This window comes from Arvicola amphibius, chromosome 3, assembly GCF_903992535.2.
Source record: "Arvicola amphibius chromosome 3, mArvAmp1.2, whole genome shotgun sequence".
Taxonomy (NCBI): Eukaryota; Metazoa; Chordata; class Mammalia; order Rodentia; family Cricetidae; genus Arvicola; species Arvicola amphibius.
Genome location: NC_052049.1, coordinates 32,080,804 through 32,101,384, shown reverse-complemented (window position 1 = coordinate 32,101,384; position 20,581 = coordinate 32,080,804). Strand labels below are relative to the sequence as shown.

At 39.5% G+C, this 20,581-nt stretch overlaps 1 protein-coding gene across 2 annotated transcripts in view; it reads right to left on the bottom strand.

Moving 5' to 3' along the window:
• Positions 1-20,581, bottom strand: part of Parp8 (poly(ADP-ribose) polymerase family member 8) — a 174,632-nt gene that overhangs the window by 51,997 nt on the left and 102,054 nt on the right. For both annotated transcript variants that reach the window (XM_038322765.1, XM_038322764.1), the window contains exons 9-11: positions 8,443-8,503; positions 7,912-8,002; positions 2,997-3,063 (exon numbers count right to left, since the gene is read on the bottom strand). In XM_038322765.1, the coding sequence (XP_038178693.1) occupies positions 2,997-3,063; positions 7,912-8,002; positions 8,443-8,503 (219 nt within the window). The remainder of the gene's footprint in view (positions 1-2,996; positions 3,064-7,911; positions 8,003-8,442; positions 8,504-20,581) is intronic.

Below are 20,581 nucleotides of genomic sequence, written 5' to 3'. Positions count from 1 at the left end.
ACAACAAGGAAGGATTGGAAGGAACACAGAAGGGAGCCCATAATGCTGGTTAAACTAAGACAGCCATTTTGGGAATCAGTGAAATGGTTCAGCGGGTAAAAATGCTTGCTGTGAAGTCTGACACACATGAAATTGGAAGAAGAAAACCAACTCCACAAAAATGCTCTCTCTCTCTTTCTCTCTCTCTGTCTCTCTCTCTCTCTCTCTCTCTCTCTCTCTCTCTCACACACACACACACACACACACACAGAAAAATTTAAGAAAAAAATATGACAAACTGGTTGATAGATGGATAGATTGGATGGATGGAAAGACAGGCAGATGAACTATAACATCCTCAAACTATTAAAACAGAACGAGCAGGTTATCTAGCAAGCGCACCTATTAGCATTTATTCAAACAAACGAAATCTGTAGAGAAGAGATTTCTGCACACACATGTCTGCTGCAGCACTATTCAAATTAGACACGAGCTAGAAATCAACTAAGGACCCATCAGAGACGACTATGTCGGCTGGGAGTGGTGGGGCAGACCTGCAACTCCAGCCCTTGGGAAGCTAACTGATGCTGGAGAAGCCAGCCTGGGCTACATAGCCAGGCTCTAGCTGAAAGAAACAAAACAATGAAGCATGGGCAAAGAAAATTAAATACGATTCCATAAAAAAAATTGAATCCTGTCATTTGCAAAATCAGGGATGGATCTGAGGGTCATATTAAGTGACAGAAGCCAAGCAGGGGGAAAAAAAAGTCCCACATCCTCTCATTTATATGTGGGATCTAAAAATATTGATCTCATTCCTGTGCACAAACTAAATACACTGATATTACGGGTAAGCATGGTAGTCAGATGGTGGAATAAGATAGAGGTGTGTAGTCCAGAGTTAGAGCAATTTGTGATCACTTATAAAAAGATAGGAATTGGAAGTTCTGTGTGCCTCTGCTTAGCACTGCGATCATAGGTAAGGACTTTTTCTGTCTGTGAATTTCTCAAAGCTGATGGTGAATATTTTCATCACAGAGACGTGATGCCGAAGAAATAAATATGTTGAACTTGTGCAGAATCACCACATGCTGTCAAAATGCTGTGTATAATTTTTATGCACTGCTAAAGAGATAGATATTTTTTTAAAGAAAACAATGAGGTTTACCAGAAAACGCCAATTTGTATTTTGGTATTGTGAACAAAAGTTTTAATTTGTAAAGTGAACCATCCCACAATGTGTGTGTGTGTGTGTGTGTGTGTGTGTGTGTGTGTGTGTTTGAAACATCATGTTGTAGGTTTACATAATAAATACATTTTCTTTTGACATGATTTAGAGTTAAAAATCAATAGATAAGAAAAGGTGTCGCCTATTCATCTGGGGTAGTCTTATATCCTTTTTTGGAAGACAGAGGCTCATCTAGATTCTGTCTGAAGATAAAACTGCGTTCCCTATGCAAGAAAGATCAGCAAAGAAGATCTTATGGACAGCATAGTTATTTCCTCCAGGCAAACCACAAGTACTCGCGATGCGCACAGCCTCCCTGCCCCAACACATATAACAGCTTGCAACTGACTTCAGAGAAGCTGAAAAGACAACTCCAACCTCTGATTTCCTACTGCTCTTTTCTACTCAAAGACATAACGTGTACTGTCCTTGTATTCAGCTCTATCAAGGATGATTCCTTTCCCACTTTTTTTTAAACCCAGGGTTTTAGGTAAAACAGACTTAAAAATCAGAAAACAAAAGTGAATATCAATATCAATAAGCCCCCATGAGATTCTATGAGTACAATAAACAAAAGCTTGGTTTATCTTTTCTCAGCACTTTCAAACCTACCATTATTTAGGTCTGCTTCACGTCTGTCAATACCAAAGTATGCCAGCATCTTAGTGACTATATAAATGATAAATCATAAATGCTAATAATGACATAGTAAAGAGTGTATCTGCTTAGTGAAATGAATTCTAAGCACACTATGTTTGGGGGGACCATGTCCATTTATGAAGATAAACTGAGATACTATTAATAAAGGACCAAGAAATAAAGAGAGAACAAAAACTTACGAAGGAATGCTTCAAAGGCAAAAGCATGGAAAATAGGACTGGCTCACAGACAGTGGGATAACCAGCTACCATCTCCAGGCCACACGAATAAGCAGTGAAAGCCGCCAGCTGAATACTGGGAAGGGGCAGCTGTAAAAGGCAGTGGCTCAGCAGGGCAGAAAAACAAACTTCAACAAACCAGCTCAAAATGAGTCCTGCAGGAGAAAGCTCGGTAATCACTGATTCATCTCCTGCCTTTGCTTTCTGCTGGGCACATTAAAGAGAAAGACAAGGTTCACAGAAGCAAGAAGGGTATAGTGTGGGGTGTGGAAGGGTGAGTGGATTTGGACAGGAAGAGAGAAATACCCGGGAATCTAGAAAGGAGCTCTGTGGGCTAAAACACAGATCCAGATCTTCACACCAAGATGATGTCCTATCCCCAGGGATGCACTTGAAAAAGATGTGGGAGAATAAAACCTGAGCAAAAGAGCAAAATGAAAATTCAATTCCCTTGAAAAGTGTAGTGAGGAGCTGTTGGGCCGCTTCCCGCAGCCCAGCTCCTGGCCGCCTGGCTCCTGCACGGTTAGCTTAAAACCTGAAATAACAACACACAAATTGTATTCTTTTAAATACTGCCTGGCCCATTATTTTCAGCCTCTTACTCACATCTTTCTTTAACCCATTTCTAATAATCTGTGTAGCACCACGGAGTGGTGTCTTACCGGAAAGATTCTAGCGTATGTCCATCTTGGGCTGGAGCTTCATCGCATCTGTCTCCCTGAGGAGAGGCACGGTGGTCTGGCTAACTTAGGAGAGGCGTGGCATCTGACTGAGCCATCTACCTCACTTCCTTTTTCCTGTTCTGTCTACTCCACCCACCTAAGGGCTGGCCAAGGCAGTTTCTTTATTAAAACAGAAGACCCTCCCACATCAGAAAAGAAATTCATTTTTTTACTTTTCAGTAAACTTACTTCTTCAGCTGATGTCCCAATCCAAATCGCTCTTTTGTTGAAATCTGAAAGACATCAACCGTGGGCACTGGAAAGAGGGGAAAGAGAGTTCAATATTGACTTGAAACTCAGTCCCAAATGATGACTGAGTTATTAATTGTGTGTGTGGGCGTGTGCACCCACACACATCCAAAGTATGCACACTCTTCCTGGCAGCAGCATTTAAATTACACAAGGGTTAGATATAAGATCACAGCAGGTTGTGTATTAATGTAAATATCTGCATATGTTAGTAGATAGCATATAGAAATATGACAAGTAATCTCAAAATAAGCAATTGTTCCAGCAACCATACTTAGGACAGTTTAGACAACGTTTTGAAATTATAAATAAAACATGCTAGGTATATGACACAACTTCTTAATCAGTGGGAGATGAAGATAAAGCACAGACTTAATTTTCACTCTACATCCTCTTGATGTGGGGCATATTTCATGAGATGCATGTGCATATACATACATAGTCACATACATATATGCATGTATGCATACATAACATACATACATGCATACATGTGTGCATATATATCTACATAATTTTTGAAATTAGTGACTTACCATAAATAGTTATTTGGAGATGAGGAATTGACTATTTAATTTTAAGGGTTTTAAATTTGAAATGTTTATTTGACATTCAGGTAGAAGAGTGAAAACGGCAATAAAAAATAAAAGGCATTTAAGCAGAGGTACGCGTTAAAGCTGTAAGTCTGAAATAGCCGTCATATCCACATATGTAAAATCATAACACCAAAACTACTCAGGGAGGAGAGAATGCTGGGAACGAGGATGTACATGCCTGGTGTCAGGCATCCAGCAAGGAAGCCTGGTGAGGGACAGCCAAGAGGGTGGAGACTCCAGAATGTACCTTCATTAAAGGCTCTCAAGGAAGGGAGGGAAACAACAGATTAACAAAGAAGATGAGTTAAGATGAGTACTCAGAACTGGTCACGGAACTATTTAGCCATGTTACAGCCATGATTGATTTGTCCGTGCAGTGATGGCCCCATAATCTGATCTGAGTGGATTTTAAGATAGGAAGGAAAAGAACCGAAGGGAGCAAAGCAAACCTCTAGTAATAAAATCTGACCGGAAAGAAAACAGTACTTCAGGGCCAGCTGAAAGGGAATTTGAGGTCAAGAGTTTTATTTAATTTTCCAAATTGAAAAAAAAATGTTTCTTGGTGAGAATCCTCTGGAGGGCAGATGTGATAGTACAGAAAGGACAGGGACAATTGAGGAGCAGTGCTGACATGACAGGGGAGGAAAGTCAGTGCACAAATCACAGTGACACCACACGGGCACCAAGGGCTGGGATGGCTAGAGCAAGTCCTGCCCTTCTAAAGGCCACACTCAGATGCTTGTCCCTTTTCACACAGGCTCCACAGTCCGCAGCCCACGCTGTCCTGCTCAGGGCCGGGAGCACTGAATTCCCCAGACACCCATCAGTTCTATCCTAAATATGGTCTAATCCTTCCATAAGACATCAGTCCAGTCTCCTGTGTCCAAACAAGACGTCACTGTATTAAATGAGAAATTCTGAAAATTCAATGCAGGTTTTTTTTCACAGGAAAAGAAAGCGAGTAGCTAGAGAGATGGCTCAAGAGCTGAATGTGCTTACTGCTCCAACAAGGGACTCGGGTTCAGTTCCTCGCACCCACACAGTGGCTCATAAACATCTGTAGCTCCAGCTGCAGGAGATCCAGTGCTCTCTTCTGGCCTCTTAATGCACCAGACACATACACACACTGTGCTCAGACATGTATGCAGGCAAAACACTCATAAAATAAGAATAAATCTTTAAAAATTAAGAAAATCAGACACATTGTATCTCCCTAGGGTTTCAAAGGTATAATCTTCTCACAGGCAGATAAAAAGGGACTAAGAAGAGAAGGGAGAGAAACCTAAAGGGCATTGGCCCAGTTTTAAAGTGTAGCAAGGTCCAAAGACACTAGAAGAATCAAACACTTCTGGGTAGAAAGTGTGTAAACCACGTAGAGAAAATGGCAACATTTGACGATGATGTCTATCCAAAATATATTATAGGTAATTCTAAAAAGTAATAAACACAACTTTAAAACCTAATCATTGCATAAAAACCTAGACGATAAATGTCAATACTTTATTAAAATATTTAATTTTAAAGAAACTATAGATAATAAACATGACTCAGTCTCTAGCAATACAATCTAAATGACCTAAAAATTTAGAATATACCAAACAGCTCACAAAATGTTACTTTAAAAATATTCCAAAACTCAAGAGATGAAATAACCAATACTGTTAAAATGAATGCAATTAACTGCACCTAATTCTATTTAATGCATTATATAAACAACAGTCAAGGAAACAGCACGGAGGACACAGAGAACCTCAATCCTATCTGCAATTTTCATTAACTCTAAAAGCATTTTATAAAACATTTTAACAATGTTTTAAAAACTTAATAGCTTCTCAAAACCAGTAATAATGAGCTGAAAAATATCGTGAACTCTAAAGTCGAACTAAGCAAGCCAGTACTTGTGGATGAACTCATCTGAAAGAGTTAAGCTTCATCAAAAGAGAAGGGGGAAAGAGGGCACAGTCACACTAATACATAAAACTAGAAACTATGACAAACATCTTTTTCTAAGAAAAGTAAATGTCACAACTTTAGAAATGCATGTGACATGGTCGTTCCTAAACAGAATTCCTATAACAGTACACCAAAAGCTCAGGAAACATGACCAAAAAGCGATGGAAAGAACGCAGTGGGGGAAGAGAGCCATGAGAGAGTCTTTAGGAGAAGACATGGCTGGCCACTGGTCTCATGGACTCACTGAAGGTGTGGCTAGCTACAAAGGGTCCTTGTAAGACTGAGACTCTGCTCAGAAGGACTTCCCATCACTGAAGCTCTACAATAGTGTTCTCGAGCTGTGGGTATGATCCCTTCAGACCCTTTTGGGGTCCGAATAACTTCCCCAAAGTTCGTCCAAAGCAATCTACATATCATATATTTACATTATGATCCATAATAGTAGCAAAATTCCAGTTATAAAGTAGGAATGAAAATAATTTTATGGTTGGGCGTCACCACAACATGAGGAACTGTATTAAAGGTGGCAGCATTAGAAAGGTGAGAACCACTGGTCTAGAGGCATGTTAAGGTTTCCTTCAGTGTTGTAGCCACTGATAAGTTGCCTAAGTTCCAGTAAATAACACTATACTCATGCTCATCCAAAGAACCATAATTAATCTCAGTGGGAGACATACACATACACACATGCCCATGCACACACACACACACACACATACACAGACACACATGGATGCACACACACGGAACATCAAAGTAGGAAGGGTTTGTTGTCAGAAGAAGGGCTTCAGCAGAACAGTGAGGGAGGTGAGAGAGGATAATGGGGGTGAAAAAATGCTTGAAAATTCATTCTATACACTCTGATCGTGTAAGTATAGGTGTGGAGACATGGATAATAAGATGCTTTAAACAAAAGAGCTTATTAATGACAACTGTTCAACCTTTTCAACAAAACAGGGTTTGTATCTTTCATCAGGAACTGGACTTACAGATCAACAATTCTATGTAACATATTATCATAACAAATGTATTCATCTTTAAAGCACATACAATAAACATTATCTTTCTTTTTAATTTCAAAGTGTAAAATGCTTGTCCCTTTTCTTTTATTCACAGAAAGATTAGCCCCAACTAAATACTATACTTCAAATTAGTGCTGTTCTTACATTTCTAGAACATAGAAGTAAATACTTTTCAAAAAAGAACTGTTAAGTAGGTCAATCTAAATCTTGGATTAGTCACAAATTTTTACAGGTTCCTTTTACTATAAATATGGATATCTTCCAAGAAACACAAAACACCTACAAAACACCCCTAAAGAAATAAAGTCTCATTTAATCACATTCCCACCTCCTAAGGCTCAGGGATCATCTCATAAGAGTGGGCAGAAAAATCATAAGAGACAGAGGTACTGGATGTAGACAGCAAGATGAAGATGGTGTTTTCTGGACATGGCAGACCTATTGCACACATGAATTCACAGTAGCTGCTACTAAATGCACGAAGCTGAGCCAACCAAAATCAGAATGGATGGGAGAGACTCACTCTGTCCCCTTTTTTAGCTCAGGGGATCATAGCAGTTGATGGCTACTGCCAGAGAGAAAGTGAGTTTTCTTCCGGGATTTGAGAGACTCCTGAAGCTCCAGTTGATGGCCCATGCAACCAGCAACTAGCAACAGCATTAAGGGAATTCAGAAGATTTTAAAAGAGAGGAACAAAGGAGAGGCAGAAGGAGAGATTAAGAGGGAAACCTCATCAGGGGAGGAAAGGAAGGAAGTAGAAGGGAGCAGATTTGACCAAAATACATTGCATGCAAGTATGAAATTCTGAAACAATAAATAAATAATGTAATTATTGTCAAAAGTATAACATGCCTTCTGAATAAAATTTAATACAATTTTTTTCATGATTTTACCTGTTTGCAATAATTAAAATCATAAGTCTAGATAAAACCTGATTATTTGCCCTGGAACGATTGGTTGTCTCCTTTCAGGCACAATATCTCTGCCTCTACTCATCAATTATACATAATAGTCTTTTAAATCCAATTCTCCCCCCCCCTCCCAGTTTTCAACAAGAAAGTCGTAACTGTTTTAGAAATTTACTATGATGATGGATATGGAAGCAAAAACTGAATAAGCCCCCAATTTAACAAGTGTATGAGAGAATCATGAGAAAATCAACCAAACCAGGCCTTTCTTATGTTAAATGGAGGAGCAGTAAAGAAGTTGAAGAGAATTTTACTATAAAGAGAAGAGCGTGGACTAAGGTCCTACTCTCGAAAACAATAGAGAAATGAGACTAACCTGGGCCATTTAAATACTGTGTCAGTGAACAGTGCAAGCGGACGATAATAGGCTCTGTTCGGATCACTTCCCAAGCCACAGCAATTTCCTCCTGCACACACACAAAAAAAAAAAAAAATTGAAAAGATGAGTTTGACATCTTTCAAACCTTAAAATAAAAAAAAAACAAATCATGACTTTTAAACTTAGGCTAATGGAATGTATAAATTGTAAGGACCTATAAATGTATTTCAAAAAACAATGTTGTGTAAAAAGGAGACCAAAGTATTCTTTCTTTTTTGCCCTTCCATATGACAAATAAAATTGAGACCTTATATAATGAAGTTCTCTAACTAAAACACAGATGGTTCAGGATATATGGGAAAACAATAAAAGCAATGTATGATCTCAGCTGTATTGATCAGTCTTCATAAATCACTTGAAGAAAAGCAAAGCATGATGATGCTAAAAAAAATAAATAAATACCCACAGCTGAGAATGAAGATAAATCCCTTTAAATGTGTGGGTCATAGTATAGAAATCAACACTTACATCCAGAAAGCTGACATCAATGTGCAGATCAATATCTACGTCATCAATAGCTCCATATTCCCTGGAAGCAAAGATTAACATGAATGCTTTCATTTTCTTTAGTAGTTAGTATGTGACTGGTTATTGTACTTGGAAATATAGCCACTAATTCAGATTGTTGACTTTTTTGTTTGCTTTGGTTTTTCGAGACAGTATTTCTCTGTGTAACAGCCCTAGCTGTCCTGGAACTAGCTCTTGTAGACCAGGCTGACCTCGAACTCACAGAGATCTGCCTGCCTCTACCTCCTGGGTGCAGGGATTAAAGTCATGAGCCACCAACGCCCGGCTCTAATTGCTGACTTTTAAGATTAGAAATGACCTTGTATATGAATAAACTAACTTGGACTGTCATCTTTTTTGTCTATTTTTACAATAAGACAGATATATATTATGTATGCATTTGTATACATAAATTCAAGGGTTGCGTGGTCCATGGTACCAAAGAGTCCCAGTTCCCTGAGTCACAATAGTGTCCCCATGTGACTGCTCCAGGATCCCCACCTATTCACTGGACAAGGAGCTGACTGTAAGGGAAGAAAGGAGTTTCTGATATGAACAAATAAAAGAAATATGCGAATGGATTCTTCTTCTGCCATGGATATGGGCAGCTTGGAAACTGGTCCAGGTGCTTTTACATGCACAGCTCCGTGTTCTTTGTACAGGTAGCCCAAAGTCTGACACAGCAGCATGCCACTAAATAACGACTATATGAACCACATAAAGGCATTCCAGTCAATACCCAGTGTGGGATTTATTTTTCCCTTGTTTTTCTTTCTTTTTTAAATGCATATGTTAAAACTGCACTCTGACTGTGTGTTCTATCCCCGGGTTATATAAAGGCATCATGAAGGCCAACTTATGTACAGCATGGTTTTTAATTTATGTAATTTATTTAATTTATTGAAAAGAAAATAAAAATAATATTCTTAATATATGTGTCCAAATTTTTATGCGTTCATATAATTCTTATGACGTTGTGAGTAAAGAATCAGGGATAAAATATGGAAATAACCAAAATTAAAGAAATTAATAGACAAAGCTTAAATTGAACTCATAACTGGTAGAAAATGTTCTCAGGATTTTATATATATATATGTGATAAATTAATGTCCACAAAACATGGCTAGAGATTTAGATCAACTGGAAGAGTGCTCACTAAGCATACATGAAACCTTGGGAATGATCTCCAGGTAGTGCATAAATTCATAAATGGTTGTGCATACCTGAATCAACACTCTGGAGGCAAAGTCAGCAGGATTGTAAGTTCAAAGTTATCCTTAGCTACATAGTGAGTTCAAGGTCACTGTGGATTATGTGGGAAATCAAGGAGGGAAAGAAGGAGGAGGGATACATAAACATTACAGATGCTATTTACTATTTTCACTGTATTTGAATATGCTTTATAAAGCAATAAAGTGACGTCCATCACAGCTCTGTGGCAGTACTGGTACTTGAATAGAGGTATTTGTCAGTCATTTATATAAGAATGAAACTAGCCCAATAGTCAATAACCACCACTTTGTAATGAATACTAGTTTAAATAGCAATGAACAATATCATTAGGTACTCATGATAAGTGTGTGGAACAAACATTTTAACATTAATATTAGTGAGGAAACTGACAAGCAGGGAAGTAAAAAAGAAGGTTGGCAATGAAAAATTAAGGAGTCAGTGGCGCATAATCTCTCACCTATGCTGGGGCAAGCAACTCCAGCTGAACTCAGTGGGCCACACACACACAAAGACATCAGTGCAGGAGGAGGGCTTGTTGAGAAGGGTTCCAGGAGAAGAGGGAGGGAATGAAGGAGGATGAAAATAACCAAAATTTGCTGTATGAATATATGCGGCTGCGATAATACTTAATGAGTCAATTGGGAGTTTGCCCATATAGACCCCAATCCAAGCCCGTGTGAAGTATGTAGACACAGAGAGACATTCGATGAAATTGCTGTGCATTGTACGCACTAATAGTGCAAACACAGAAAATGACATGTTTGCAGGGTTCTAAGTATAAAATACAGAAAATGACTGGCATATTTGCAGGGCTCTAGGTATGAAATTTTATGACTGAATGAGCATATGGCTTAATTCACATAATTTGCATAGATTAATAAGTAAAGAAATCTAGCAGGGTCTTTTGATATATGTTTTTTGTTTCCGTGACCTAAGAGGTATAAAGGTAGAAATAATAACTTAACCTCACCACTTCTTTCCTCAAAAACATGTCACACCATGGAACACATCTTTATTTTTTAGGAAATATATTTCTCTTTTGGTTTTTCAAGACAGGGTTTTTCTGTGTAGCTTTAAAACCTGCTCTGGAACTCGCTCTGTAGACCAGGCTGACCTCGAACTCACGTAGATCCTTCTGCCTTTGCCTCCTGAGTGCTGGGATTAAAGGCGTGTGTCGCCACTGCCCAGCTCATGCTAACATTTTAACAACTTATTATTTGCACGGGAATTAACTTTTAAAAACAACAGCATCATCACATGATCGATGTTCTTCATAAAAGAAAATCATGAATTTTATATGAATTATACAACAAATATAACAAAAATAAGGACCAAAACAAGTAAATTTTCTTTATGCTTCTGAGTTGCAGGTACAGAAAACTTTTTCTGTGATGGCAGTAAACAAATATTTTAGGAATTTTCACGCATGCCCATTCTCTGCTACCCACTGCCCTGTGTTGTTTTGTTCATTCTCCTATCTTTCTGCAACTCCTTTGAAAAGTAAAATCCATTTTTATTCTGTCAGATGAGAAACAGGCTCAGTGGTCACAATTTAATGACCCCGGGCATAGGCAAATGATTCGTGAAAATCATAGGTTATCCAAGTCATACATGTAAAAAGCTGGTCAATGCAGTTATGAGATATGTGTTGGTTTGAAGGGGATGTCCCCCATAGTCTAGGAAATTTGAATACTTGGTCCCCAGTTGGTGATACTGTTTGGGGAAGCTTAGCAGGTATGGCCTTTTTGGGAAAAGTTTGTTGTTTGGACTTCCAGTGTTTGAAGTGATTTCGAATTCACTCTCTGTCTCTTGCTTGTGGCTGGAGGTGTGAGCTGTCACCCCCTACTGTCTCCATTCCACACATAAACTCTGGAAAACTAAGCCCAAACAAAGGGTTTAAACAGTCTCCCTGGTCACAGTGTTCTACCACAGCAATAGAAAACTGACTAATACAAGATAATCAAGTATGCTCAAGAGAAGCTTCTGGGGAAGAATTGGCCTTGGCAATAACCGTTCTAGTGACAAGGGTTAATCCTACGAAAATAAAAAGGCATGGACGCAAAACTTTACCGGGATCAAGACATGGAGAGGAATTATTGGAAATAATTCAACTGAGTAACAAATAAAGAAGAAATACTTACACGACAGTATGCTAATGTTAAAAACTTCTGTTGGGTCGGCAAGACAGATCAGTGGGAAAAGATGCTTGCTACCAAGTCTGACCTGAGACTGACCCCTAGGACACTTGTTGGGGAAGAAAAGAATCGACTCCTCCAAGCTGTCGCTTAGACCTCTACAGGCGAATGCTCACTGGCACACTCTCTTATGTGTACGTATGTACGTACGTACGTATGTACACACACACACACACACACACACACACACACACACACACACTAAATGTGTTAAACAATGGGAAATAAGCAATCAACCTTCCTTTTTTGATTGCCTCATTTCTAGTTTTATTAAATCACCTTAATTTTCATGTTTTTTTTTTCAAATGCTCATTAAAGAGTATATCTGGAAGACCTCCTCTACCTCCCCCTCACAAGACTGAAAGACTATTGTATAATAAATACAGTGTCCATTTTAAGTTTAAAAGATGTATACCTAACCACTGACTAGAAAGGTGATACTAATCTAAGTTTTAGGAACAGAAAAAAAAATGTACAAAGCTAACTCTTAACAGGATCATTAGAGAACACGCTTCTTGAGAGAAAGGGTCTTACTGTGTCGCCGCGGTTGGTTTCTTTTTTTTATTTTATTTTATTTTTTTCATGGTTTATTTTTTTATATTTAAAAATTTCCATCTCCTCCCCTCCTCCTCCCCCCTCCCTCCCCTCCTCCTCCCCCTTCCCTCCCCTCCTTCTCCCCCTTCCCTCCCCTCCCCTCCACCCATAGCCCCCCTCCCTCCCTCTCCAGGCCAAGGAGCCATCGGGGTTCCCTACTCTGTTAAGACCAAGGTCCTCCCAAATCCCCCCAGGTCCAGGAAGGTGATCGACCAAGCTGAGAAGGCTCCCACAGAGCCCGTCCATGCAGAAGAATCAGAGCCCAGCGCCATTGTCCTTTGCTTCTCAGTCAGCCCCCGCTGTTGGCCACATTCAGAGAGACGAAACTCCTGAGCCTTCTGATCCAAGTGTGGGATTACAGGCGTGCGTCCCAACACCTGGCCTTAACTTTGCCCCAACCTCACTCCAGTCTTTTCCATACAAAGTGTATTTTTTCTTGTTATTTCTCTCCTTCGATCAAATCAGTGCTTTCTGTGGGGCTCTTGAAAATTAAACATATAAACAGCTGCACGAGTGAAATAATTAACCCACTGCGATGCACTGGGTTCTTTTGCATCATAAAGACTGACAAAATGCTTCCTCAGGAAGAAATCTCTACACACCTGTCTTCTCATAACAGTACTTCCTGTAATGATGACATCAAATGCATGGAATGACTTATCTGAGACAGTCAACACATTCCTTAGCTGTTATTCGGAGGGTTAGAGTGACCTATAATCACAACAGCCAATTTATCAAGATTGCTACTTCCCACTTCTTCATCACGATGCCTTCTCTTTCTCTCCTCTTTATAACTGCATTAGTAGAACATCTTAGCTTGAAGCGTGTGGGTAAGAGGCAAAGAGGAAGGATTCAGACATACACAAAATCCTAATCCACAGTGGATTCTCTGTAAGTAGCTCAAAGGACCCAATAGAAAGACATGATCAGTATATGACATGTATTTTAAAATCATTCATTGTGAACATTAAAAGTATTAATAGTCCATGGATGATTCCTTTGAGTTTTTCCATCAATAGTTTCTTCCCTATTTCTAGTATGATTTTTTTTCTAAAGAAAGTGAGATACTGGGTTACAGGCCCTCTTCCTCACCATGACAGAGCACCGGCACACTACTTTAAGGAAGCAATTAGCAGTGCACATATCTGGAAACGGTTACACTCCTTTTAGTTTTTAATTCAGAGTTCACAAATGGCACTGTGCAGATACAAACTCATTTTGGTGGTGATGCCCATTTTACATAACGCCAGTAATTTCATGCTTCCCACTGAGAGACACAAAGCGTGGTTACAGTTTGTCCAGATGGAGCGACCTAGTTGTCAAGACCACTTCTGTATCCAAACAACTGTCCACGGCTCAGATCGGCGACAGAAACGCGCTGAACGCTGATGGATGAGAGCCATTCGAGCTGTGACTGCGATCTGGATGCAGGACTCGGCTGATGACGAAACAAATTTGTGTGCAGCCTCAATTTATTTGCTGTGACAAGACCACGCCAAATTGAAAGTGAATATTTCCCTTAGTTTTGAGATGAGGGAAATTACAGAGAAATAATTTCATGCGGTTGGTTTACCCTGGAATGGAGGGTTTAGGAAGAGCTGCTATAAAATGGTCCTCTCTACCCACAGCCTGACTTCTGGCTCCTTAAAGAGCTTCTCCTTAAGGCGACATATTTTGAAAATTACGTGATTCTTAAGATACTGACAGGTGATAGTGATTACCCGAAAATATCTGCATATGCCATGATCAATGGCAGGAATGAAGAGCCCGCAGCCCTTTCTGGGCTTCATAATGGGTTCAAGACACCTACAGCACCCCCAGAACAAGGTAGAAGGTCTAGCAGCTTAGTGATAATGATGCATCCCAGCATGCCCAGGACCCTGAAGCTAATCACTAGCATTTTAAAGGGGGAGACATATTTATTGTCAATAATCATAAGTTTATGAAGACACTGTGAGAAACCGGTCAATGCCTTTTCTTGTTTTTAATGGCACCAATCAGGAAATGCTCCTCAGCTGGGCAGGGGTGGCACATGTTTTTAATCCCAGCACTTGGGAGGCAGAGGCAGGTGGATCTCTGTGAGTTTGAGGCCAGCCATGGCTACAGGGAAAAAAAAACACACAAAAAAATGACAGGGGGGATAGAGGGACAGAGGGAGGGAGGACGAAAGGATCATGACAAGCCATGGGGAACAAGTCAGTAAGTAGCATTCCTCCACGGTGTCAGCATTAGTCCCTGCCTCTGGGTTCCTGCTTTGCTGTCATGTTTGGGCGTCCTTCAGTGTTGGACTCTAAAGTGGAGGATGAAATAAGCTCTCCCTCCCCCCAAAATGTTCATGAGACATTCAAATATATATTAATATATTTAATGTGTACACTATACTGAATATTAGACTATACTGGCTTTTCTTTCTCTACATACCTCAGTTTGTTCATTTTACTGTTACTATAGTTAAGCAACTTGATCAAGATTATTTGTGAGCATACCTATTATCAAAACATTTTAAGTATCTAATTTTTCCTTATTAACTGTTCAAAAGCTATAGATTTATATATACACAATTCTACCCAAGGCTCTTGAGAAACAAACATTTACTGTTATTGAACTGCTCCTACTTCCAACCACTAGGCAGTGGCACTTTGAGAAGATCTGTAGGAAGAAACACACACCTTCCTGTGACATCTGAAACTCCGCAGCTTGCATGTCTATCTCTGCATGCCTACTCAGTGTGTGTTTCTGCCCAGTGTGGGAGAGATGTTTGTGAATGGGCCAAGAAATATGCAAACTCAGTCACCGGGAAGAAGTCTTGGCAAGATTAAAGCTTTTCCAAGACTGTTATCCAACACAGCTATAAATTGCTCAAAGAGACAAGCTGAGAAGACTTTAGATGCAGACGAGAAGGCAATGCAGTCTTTTGTGAGACAAAACAATAGTGCAGAAGAGGACTAGAACAGAAAGTTGCTGTGGCTTTATGGTCAGCTTAAAAAACGTTGCTTTTGCCTGAACGAGTCCAGGTTTTGGGAGCAGAGATGAACATGCAGGATCTGATGGAACGAAACTTATATATCAATTACATACTGGAAGACCCTTCCTTCTTTAGTTACTTTGCACTGGGCATGTCCTCTCAAGGCTTCCCTGATTTTGACTTCCAAAATTTTTTTTAAATACCCTCAACTCAGAGAGATTGTCGAGAATCAATAAGCTAGACAGGATACTACACACCTGCAGCTCAACATCTTCCTTTGATGAATAAGAGAATTTTGTGTAGGCTCCCTTGTGTGGTGAAGAAGCATCCTCAAGGTTGCAATGGCTCAACACTAACGGTCTGTACTTCACCCTCCAAGGGACTGAGGGAGTGGGGGCTGGTCATGGTCATGACTGTGGTGCCAAGTGGAACAGAATGCAGAAGGCACAGGACTAGAGACACACTCTCCAGCACATATGTACATAATTCACTGGCCAGGATTGTTGTATGTCTATGCCAAGGACGGAAGGGGCCAGGCAAAGAGAACACAATGCCATGACAGGATGGGGAGAAATGAGGAGAAGGCAGCACTTCCTAGGAATGGTGGAAATGGGAAGTTATAGGACCAGAAGAACGGATGTGGATGTCTTGAGTTATACCTAAGGTTTTTCCCCCTTTGCTTTATGTTTATCTTTTGTTTTTGTTTTTTTTTTTTTTATTTTCTCTTAGGAGGTACTGGCCTCATGGTTATCAATCTAGTGCTATTCATTTGTTTTCCAAGTATCAGATCTTCAGGATACTCTTGTTCTCCAAACATCAAATCAGAAAGACTAATCCCAGCCATCCATCAGTAAAGGCAATCAAAAGGCGCCACTCCCACAAACCTGGGAGCATCCCGCTGCATCACACCTTAGCTACAGTAAGAGGCTGGGTACTCCAACAATGCCAGTATTTTAAAAATGAAAAATGTCATCATAAACGAAGGATCCGTTATCTAAGATCGAAGTTTGACATTTCACAAGGTGACTACCGAAACCATCTCTTTCCCCCAAGGGGAATGAAAATTTCTTTCCATTTCTAAAATTGCTCAACTCAGATTGTTTCCAAATGACTAGTTTATGAACACACGGCTGGAGGACTACATTTATAAGAGAAACACGCACATGTGCATACTGCTATAGGTTTCAAGATGAAACACATTTACTCCAACCAGCAGATATTTATCCTATAGGATCTAACTCACCTCCCATTCACAAGATTCTGCATCAAAATCATCCTCAGCCATTACATGTATGGTTCCAGGCAGCCACTGTTTTGTTTCTCATGTCAGGACGGATCGGGCTTCCATTATCAATTTTAGTAATCTATTACCAATTACTTTTTCCATATCTACATTTAGCCTGCATTTAAAAGGGATTTGCTTCTGCCTAGGCAATCTGCCTATTTCTATCTCTTATAGAGAACTCAGATGTGGTTAGCTGCCTTTCTCATTAGATGTCACATAAAAAAGAAAAACAAATGACACAAATAGCCTATTGTGCATATTAAGGTGCTTTTGCTCTTCAAACCCCATTAAGTTCCTTATAAGCCTCAATTAAGTGAAAGAACAGTTAATTAGAACATCCTGGTTTCAATAGACTTGGAACTCTGCGAGGAAGATTCCAAGGCCTTCCACCTAACTACCCATTTCCCAGTGTGTCTGGGGCCAGAAGAGCAGGCGAGGCTGTAAATTCATTTTATCTATTTAAAGTAAATCGAACAAGTTTTGCTGTGGTTTACTTCATGTCAAGAGACTTCTAGAGGTTATTTGTTCAGCAATCATCTTCTGTAGCTAGAAAAAGGAATCTGAACAAGGCAAGACTACAGCTTATATTGAGATTTAAGTGGGATCAAAACAGTTGTAAGGGAAATAGACAAGGAGGAAAAAAAATTCAGGTCATTTATGACTTTTAGGTATGTCATTTGGTTGGAACTCCAAGCACTTTTATGTAGCTGTACACATTATAACTGTCAATATCATTGCTATTAATAGAAAATATTAATAGGGATCACCAGACTTGCCAAACCATACTTATAAATACGTGATGAGGAAACAAAGCTTTCATAGTCTTATGACAACTCAGAAAATATAGAAATGTGTTTTAGAAAAAAACTTAAATATAAAAAACATCAAATAAAGCAATCCTTTAAGCAACAATATGTGCTTTAAGAGGAGGATGGGAAGCTGAATTCCAGATTCAATCATATTTATATTTCATAGCCTTCTTTTAGTGAAGAGATAATTGCATTCAAAATTAAAGTTTTAATCCTTAGCCATCAGAGAAGTACAAATCAAAATAACTCTAAGATTCCACTCTAAGATTGTAAGAATGGCAAAAACAAAAAACACTGATGACAATTTATGCTGGAGAGGTTGTGGGGTAAAGGGAACACTCCTGCATTGTGGGTGGGACTGCAGACTTGTCCAGCCACTTTGGATTTCAGTATGGTAATTTCTCAGAAAATTAGAAAACAACCTACTTCAAGACCCAGCAACACCACTTCTAGGTATATACCCAAAGGATGCTCAATTGTACCACAAGGACATGTGCTCAACTATGTTCATAGCAGCATTGTTTGTCATAACTAGAAACTGGAAACAACCTAAATGTCCCTTGAGTGAAGAATGGATAAGGAAAATGTGGTACATTTATACGATGGAGTACTACACACCAGAAAAAAATAACAACATCTTGAAATTTGCAGGCAAATGGATGGATCTAGAAAACAATATATTGAATAAGGTAACCCAGACCCAGAAAGACAAATATAATATGTACTCACTCCTCACTCATAAGTGACTTTTAGACATAAAGAAAACGAAAAACAGCCTACAAGTCACAATTCTAGAGAACCTAGACAACAGAGAGGCCCCTAATAGAAATATACATGGATCTAATGTACATGGGAAGTAGAAAAAGACAAGATCTCCTGAGTAAATTAGAAGTATGGAGACCATGGGAAAGGGTAGAGGGGAGGGAAGAGGAACGGAGGGGAGTGGAGAAAAATATATAGCTCAATAAAAAAAAATAAAGTTTTAAGTTTCCTAGAAAAGTTCTACTACTGTAGAAAAAAAGAAGCCATAGTTTTAAATAATTTGCCGGTGGCTCCTATACCATCCTCATGCATACACTACATAACACTGTATGTACTGCCTCCACAGTACTTAATCTGGACCACACAACAGACCAACTGTGGAATGATCACAGCTACTTAGCTAAAATTTGAAAAGCTGTAAAAACTTCATTTACCGAGTGTAATCCCACCATTGTCAGCCTCGTGTACCTCCAAAACTGAGAGAGATGCTCTGGGGACTCAATCCTCAGTTATTTAGGCCAGCAGTGGCAGTGAACTGTCATTTCCAAAATCGAAATGAAATATTTAGCAATTATAAATTACTAATGTATAGACTTCCAAAGTAAAAAATATTTGTTCGTCTTCTCAAAATAGGGTACGTCCACTGAAGAGTGAGAGCCAGGTAGTGTGTCCTTTCAGACTCTGCCACCGGAGACAGTCAAGAATCCACCAGGAATCTATCTTGTGCCATCTACCCATACGATGTTGAGTTCCAGAATAATGATTTAAAAAACAAACCAAAAAGCCGGGCAGTGGTGGCGCACGCCTTTAATCCCAACACTCGGGAGGCAGAGGCAGGCAGATCTCTAAGTTCGAGGCCAGCCTGGTCTACAAGAGCTAGTTCCAGGACAGGCTCTAGAAACTACAGGGAAACCCTGTCTCAACAAACCAAAAAAAAAAAAAAAAAAAAACCAAAGCAATACCCCAAATAAAAGACAGTGCCACAACTATCACAAATCTCAGTCCAGTTGGTAAATTATTAATAAACTACAGAAATGTAATAGTGCTGGGTACACAGAACACAAGCTGAGCCGTCTATGCTGAGATCTGAGGAGGGCTTAAGCAGCTGACCTTCACAGTGGGGCACACAGGGAGGACTCCTCAACAAGAGGCAACCCGTGCAAGCGCTAGGTCCCCTGGTCTAGCTGGGGTGTTTGGTAGGTAGGGCTGGAATGGAGGTCAGGCTGTTAAAGGAGCCTAGAACTCCATGGAGACAGAAGAGACTACACTATATGCAAAGAAAGACTCTAAAATAAGCCACCCTGACTTCTAGGTGCCGGTGTAAGAACACAAACGACATCTTACACTAAACAGAATAAGAGCATAGGAAGGGGAGTCTCCCAAAATATTAAATATCATAAAAAGTAACTAGAAAGTTTATTACCAGATATTAATTATAGACTAAAGCACACTATCATTCAAACTATATGTATTAAGTCTCCCAGCACTCCTTCAGTGGGCATGTAACCTGTGTAGTATAGTTCTGCAGTATTTAATTTCATTGTTTATAATGACATGACCCTGAATTACAGAAACATCTATTACAGTGAACAGTAATGGCACTTTTTCTATTTTTGGTAAAGGATCTTGCTATACAGAGCCACATGACTTCAGACTGACAATCTTCCTAGTTCAGCTTTACGACTTGTAAAATCGGGGGTGTATGCTGCCATACCCAGATAAGTATACATTTAAAGACTGCTACTTTTTAAAACTCACTCTCAAAATGAATTATTTCTTTAAGGAACTAATTTAACTTTAAAATAATATGTAACAAAAAAAGTCAGAAAGCTGTCATTTTGCACCAGGAGAGACACAGTACATCCCCTCCAACATTTCCAAATACAATCACAGAAAAGTAACTTCCTTCAAGTTACTCTAACAGAAAATTCCAATGGCTTATGAAACAGTGTTGATGGAGGAGAGTTATCTGTCTATGTTTCTTTCATTGGTTAATTAATAAAGAAAACTGCCTTGGCCCTTTAAGAACAGAAAATTAGGTAGGTGGAGTAGACAAAACAGAATTGTGGGAACAAGGAAGTAGAGTTGGAGAGACGCTTCAGGCATTCGCCATAGTGAGTCTCCATGTTGCTCCTCTCCGAGATGGACGCAGGTTAAGATCTCTCCTGGTAAGCCACACCTCGTGGTGCTACCCAGATTACTAAATATGGGTTAAGGAAGATATGAGAATTAGCCAATAAGAGGCTGAAACTATGGG